General features: G+C 45.7%; 1 protein-coding gene across 1 annotated transcript; it reads left to right on the top strand.

Moving 5' to 3' along the window:
• The first annotated feature begins 874 nt into the window (after positions 1-874).
• Positions 875-4847, top strand: SLC32A1 (solute carrier family 32 member 1). The gene is made up of 2 exons (XM_061630318.1): positions 875-1252; positions 3660-4847. The coding sequence occupies exons 1-2, from the start codon at positions 875-877 to the stop codon at positions 4845-4847; spliced, it is 1566 nt and encodes a 521-aa protein (XP_061486302.1).
• The last annotated feature ends 972 nt before the right edge of the window (positions 4848-5819 follow it).

Here is a 5819-nt window from a genome sequence, read left to right on the forward strand (position 1 = left end):
AGTGGATTGGTTAGGCTGCATTCTACAAACCAAGCTGGGAACGGAATAGAAATACCGGGTAGAATTTAAATTGTGTCTCCCTTCCCTTCCATCTGCAGTGTTTCTGAGGCATGGGTATTGCTGTCGGAGGTGTGTGTGTGTGGGCGGTGGGAAGAGGTAGAGTTTGGCGGGGTCTTGCAGTACCTCCCCCAGAAATGCAGCAAACCTTTCCTCGCCCCCTCCCTCCCCTTCCTTTTGATAGATGAACGCGTGGGGACGGAGACGTGTTGTGCACAGCAAAAGGCTTGCGTTGGCAATCTGGTGATCATCGCCCGCCCCTCTTCCTCTCTGTCCCCCCCCTCCCCTGCAGGCTCCTCTGCATTGCATTGGCACCCCTGAGGCTGTAGAGACAACCCACCCGCCTCGCTGCTGCTTAGGAAGAAGAGGGAGGAGGAGACAGGGGAGAGAAAGACGACGAGACCTGGGCAAGACCAGCCGGGCGTCCAAGCAGCTCCCACGACCACCCCCACCGCCCCCCAGCACGGTCTGGCGCTCCGTGGAGCCTATGCACCAGAACGAAGGCCGGAGACACACATGGAGGTGCCAAGGTGGACCCTCTGAACGGTGTCATGGTCCAAGGGACACTGCAGACGAGAAGGTCCAGTTCCACCAAGGAGTGGAGATAGCGCCCTTGTGAGACCCACCAGCAGCAAGAGCGCAGCAGAGGAGCCCGGATCGTGCCTGGTGCAGAAGCCCACTACCTCGGTGATTCTTTGCTTTTTAATATATATATATATAATTTTCATTTTGAGTTTTGGAACGTGTGGTCTCTGTTGATTCTCTCTGCGCCCCCTCCACACACACACACACACGCAGGCACGCACAGGAGCCCATCATGGCGACGCTAATCCGCAGCAAGCTCTCCAATGTGGCCACCTCGGTTTCCAACAAGTCCCAGGCGAAAGTCAGCGGGATGTTTGCCCGAATGGGCTTCCAGGCTGCGACGAACGAAGAGGCGGTGGGCTTCGTACACTGCGATGACCTGGACTACGAGCACCGGCAGGGGCTCCAGATGGACATCTTGAAATCCGAGGGGAGCGAGGAAGGAGGCGAGCCGCCCTTGGAAGGGGATATCCACTACCAGAGGGACGGCACGGGTCCCCTGCCCCCCTCCGCCTCCAAGGACGAAGGGGTGTGCTCCGAGTTGTCCAGCCAAGGGAAGCCCAGGATCACAGCCTGGGAAGCCGGGTGGAACGTCACCAACGCCATTCAGGTAACCGCCCAAACTCCCTTTCCTTCGGTCCGGTGGGGCGGAATTCTGGCTCCCTTGGAACTGGCACCAGACTGCCATAGAGCCAGGATGCCCCCGCCCCCAGGCAGTGCAGAGCCAGTGATGCTTAGGATTCGTGCTGGAGAGAATTTCGCAGCAGATTCCGCTCAGCTGTGTTCCGTCCTTTCGAACCGTGTCGTAGACAATCATAGGACCCTAGAGGCGGGGGAAGTGACCTCCAATGGGCCATCAAGACACTCTCTTAAGAATCTGGGTACCAAGGCTGCACCGTGTGCAGGTGATTGTATATTGCTGGGGTTGGTACATTCACGGATTAGGATTAGATCAGGTCATCCTGGGGTACATACTCAAGATCCCTTTGCACGGATCAACACTTTACACTGATCGGCTTCCAATGAGGGCGGGTAAAAGAACGGCCAGCGAATTCTCAACCTTCCCCTCCCACCCATTTGCCTTATTTCTCTCTGTCTCTTCCCTCCTTCCGTCCAAGGTTGTACCTGAATTGATAATTCTAGTCCGTATTACTGAGGGTGAGAAATCAAAGTCCAGACATTATCCCGGATCACAACAAACGCAAAAAGATCCTATGTAGACCTGAATTACCGAGCCCTCCCACGTCATCTTTCTTTCTCCGTGAATTCGCTTTTATGGTGCATAGCACCACGTCTAGCTGGATTCCGGGCATCATAAACAAGGCAACAGATGGTCCAAATAGGAGAGCTCGTTCCCCTCCTCTAGGCGTTTCAGATTCCTTTTTCATGAAGTTCTGCTCATTCAGCTGATAAAAAGAGAAACAGGCGTATTCGTAGTGTGATTTGCAGAAGGACTAAAGGGAAACACACGCGCGCAGAACACGCACACTTTGTTTCCCGCATTGTAGCGGATGAAATGGCGATTCCTGGTTTTAATCCACGCCATCAAACTCCACAATCGCACTGCGTGTTTTGGTTTTTTTTAAAAAAGCGTTATTTTGTGTGTGTACAAAAGTGCAGGTGCATAACGTTAAAAACGCCTTTCAAAGGTAATCAAAAACGCGACATAACGAAATGACATCTGGATGTCATTCCGTTTCAAATGGACCCAAAAAGAAAGAATGTGATATTGATCAGGAGATGCATTCCTAGGAAGATAAGTTGCACCCCCATATTTATGATCGATTTTCGTTTGGTGTCGAAGGGGCTGGAAATGGACCTGTCTTGATATTTTACAACGTTTTCTATTCCAAACTATTGCCAAATTGAATAACACTCAAGCTGTTTTTTAAAAAATGCTTTCTTATTTTCATTAAAAACAAAAACCCCATGGGGATATTAAATTAATTCTGCACTCGTATAAACCTACTTAAAGATGTCTTCTGTAATGGTTCACTAGATGATCTGTAAACCAGTTCAGCCATTTAATGGATTTCTTTGACTGAACTGGTTTGCAACTTAGATAATGGACCTAATGGGAACGTCTTCTATCTTAAACCAAAGCATTTAACTTTATATTTACAATAATGAATCAACAAATGCTTCTTTCAGAATCAGAGATATGTTTTTTTGGGGGGGGGAAGGAATGGGGCTGTCCCTCAGATGATAATGTATAGCTATTGCAAAGGCCAAACCTTTATTATTGTGCCTGACCTTGCACCAGGTGCTGTACACATTAAAAACAAAAACCAGTTGAGTCAGCAGCTTACAATATAAGATACAAAAGGGAATCAGCAAGGGGGGGATATTTGCTACTGATTCAGACATATCCCTACAATTTTCCAAAGAAACAAAGAATGAATTCCAGAGCTTCCAGCATTTTCTTTTTGTGAGATTATTCAAAATTGTTTCATTGCCTTTTATCTTAGAACAACACACACACACACAAACCCAAACAGAAAGGGGTCAATAGCTTTTAAAAGAGATGCAGTGCTGTGTTCATTCAGACTTGCTTCCTTTTAAGTGTGTTTAGGATTGCAGCCTTAATGTGAGTTTAACCCCCCCCCCCAAACAAAGATGCTGATTAATTATCTGGCCTTTATTCCAAGACATTGTGGATTACTTAATCACATGGGGTTTTTTTAGCTTTGAAGTGAGATATTTCATTATTTATGCTCTCCCCCCCTTCTCCAAAACAAACAACTTTTTCTTTCTTTTTAAAAGAGAAGTCACAGTCTTTTAAAGGTAGGACCCCCTTCCCCGTCCAATAAGGATTTGAGGTCTACATTCAAATGTAGTAAAGGTTACTACAGAGAGAAAAGTGAAGTATGACATTTCTTTCTGAGGCCTGTCCTGATGTTTGTATGATTCCATGGAACAGAAAAACCAGTTTTCTGCTTGTTTGTATACTGGGAGAGAATGAGCTGTCTCTTGCTAAGTGAAACTGGCAATACAGTCTCCATTTTGTCTCTTTTTAGGGGATGTTTGTCCTTGGCCTGCCCTATGCTATACTTCATGGTGGATACCTAGGACTCTTTTTAATTATCTTTGCAGCAGTGGTTTGCTGCTACACTGGGAAAATCCTTATTGCCTGTCTCTATGAAGAGAATGAAGATGGGGAGATAGTGAGGGTGAGAGACTCCTACGTGGACATTGCTAATGCTTGCTGCACTCCCAGGTTCCCTTCACTTGGGGGCAGGATTGTGAATGTGGCTCAGATCATAGAGCTGGTCATGACCTGCATCCTCTATGTGGTGGTCAGTGGCAACCTGATGTACAACAGCTTCCCAAACTTGCCGGTCTCCCAGAAATCATGGTCCATCATTGCCACAGCAGTGCTCCTTCCTTGTGCTTTCTTGAAGAACCTCAAGGCTGTCTCCAAGTTCAGCTTGCTCTGCACCTTGGCCCATTTTGTGATCAACATTTTAGTGATTGCCTACTGCCTCTCCAGAGCCCGTGACTGGGCATGGGACAAAGTCAAATTTTACATTGATGTGAAGAAGTTCCCCATCTCCATTGGTATCATCGTCTTCAGCTACACTTCTCAGATCTTTCTGCCTTCCTTAGAAGGGAACATGCAGAACCCTAAAGAGTTCCACTGCATGATGAACTGGACTCACATATCCGCTTGCATCCTAAAGGGACTCTTTGCCCTGGTAGCCTATCTGACTTGGGCAGATGAGACAAAAGAAGTCATCACAGACAACTTGCCGTCCACCATTAGGGCCGTGGTTAACATTTTTTTGGTGGCCAAAGCTTTGCTCTCCTACCCATTGCCATTCTTTGCAGCTGTGGAAGTTCTGGAGAGATCCCTCTTCCAAGATGGAAACAGGGCCTTCTTCCCTAATTGTTATGGGGGTGATGGGAGGCTCAAATCCTGGGGGCTCACACTCAGGTGTGCCCTTGTAGTTTTCACCTTGTTGATGGCCATTTATGTCCCTCATTTTGCCCTCCTGATGGGCCTCACAGGGAGCCTCACAGGTGCAGGCCTCTGTTTCCTCCTCCCCAGCCTCTTCCACCTTAAGCTCTTGTGGCGCAAGCTCTTGTGGCACCATGTCTTCTTCGATGTGGCTATTTTTGTAATAGGCGGTATATGCAGTGTGTCCGGGTTCATCCACTCTTTAGAAGGTCTCATTGAGGCTTTTAGAACCAATTCAGAAGACTAAAGGATGGGCTGAGCTGGTTGCATTTTAAAAGGAGGGGGTGTGAGAGAATCATACAGAACATACACGTAGGCAAATGATAATGCATCCTCATCAAAAGAGAAATGTTGTTATTTTTTAGTTAAGTAAACCCAACAAATTCTATCACAGTACCTTAAGCAAAGTTTCCAGATCAAATGGCTTGCCCTGCAGATTTTTGAATGAATTTAAAACTGAAATATATATATATATTGCATTATTTAGATATCAGAGAGACAATGTTTGAAATATTTCCTTGTTCTGTTCTTTCGATAGTCTAAAAACTCTGAACTTTATAAGAGAGGTAAAATACTCTATTTGCAAATAATGAGAGGTTTCCTGGTAATATTTCTGCAAGTATTATGCAATTCAGCATTAAAAAAAAGGCAGCCCAATTGCTCGGGATAATTATGCTGGGATACTGGACAATATACATGACCTGATGAAGCCTAATGCAAGATCTACATTCTATGAGCAACTAGTTGGAACGGTTTCAGTGACCAATGATGAGCCTAGTTTACATTGTATATTAAAACTACTAAGGACTGCTTAATACTTCCTTCCCAACTCATGTCCAATACCAGCACTTCCCATTTTGATTAAGAACCAGTTCAGTTCTGGATTGGGCCGTTTTGGTTTCTAAATTATGAAACCTAAAAATCAAATTGTTGGATCTGAAAAGTATTCTGGGTATGAAACAAAACACACACAAGAAAACCATTATGTGCAACTACCAGATCTGTGGAGCTGTTTCCAATGTATGTGTGGTGTAATTGTGGTAAATAAGATGAAAAATGTATATCAGAAAATTTATCTTTAACATATAATGTGGTACATAAATATATCAAACAATAAAGAGAAACCTTAAGAACTATGGCTGGCATGCTTTGTTCTAGGGACTGTAGTCTGGTACACAGTGGGATTACAGACTGAAGTTGCAATCCAAGCAATGTCTAT

This window comes from Rhineura floridana, chromosome 6, assembly GCF_030035675.1.
Source record: "Rhineura floridana isolate rRhiFlo1 chromosome 6, rRhiFlo1.hap2, whole genome shotgun sequence".
NCBI classification, from domain to species: domain Eukaryota; kingdom Metazoa; phylum Chordata; class Lepidosauria; order Squamata; family Rhineuridae; genus Rhineura; species Rhineura floridana.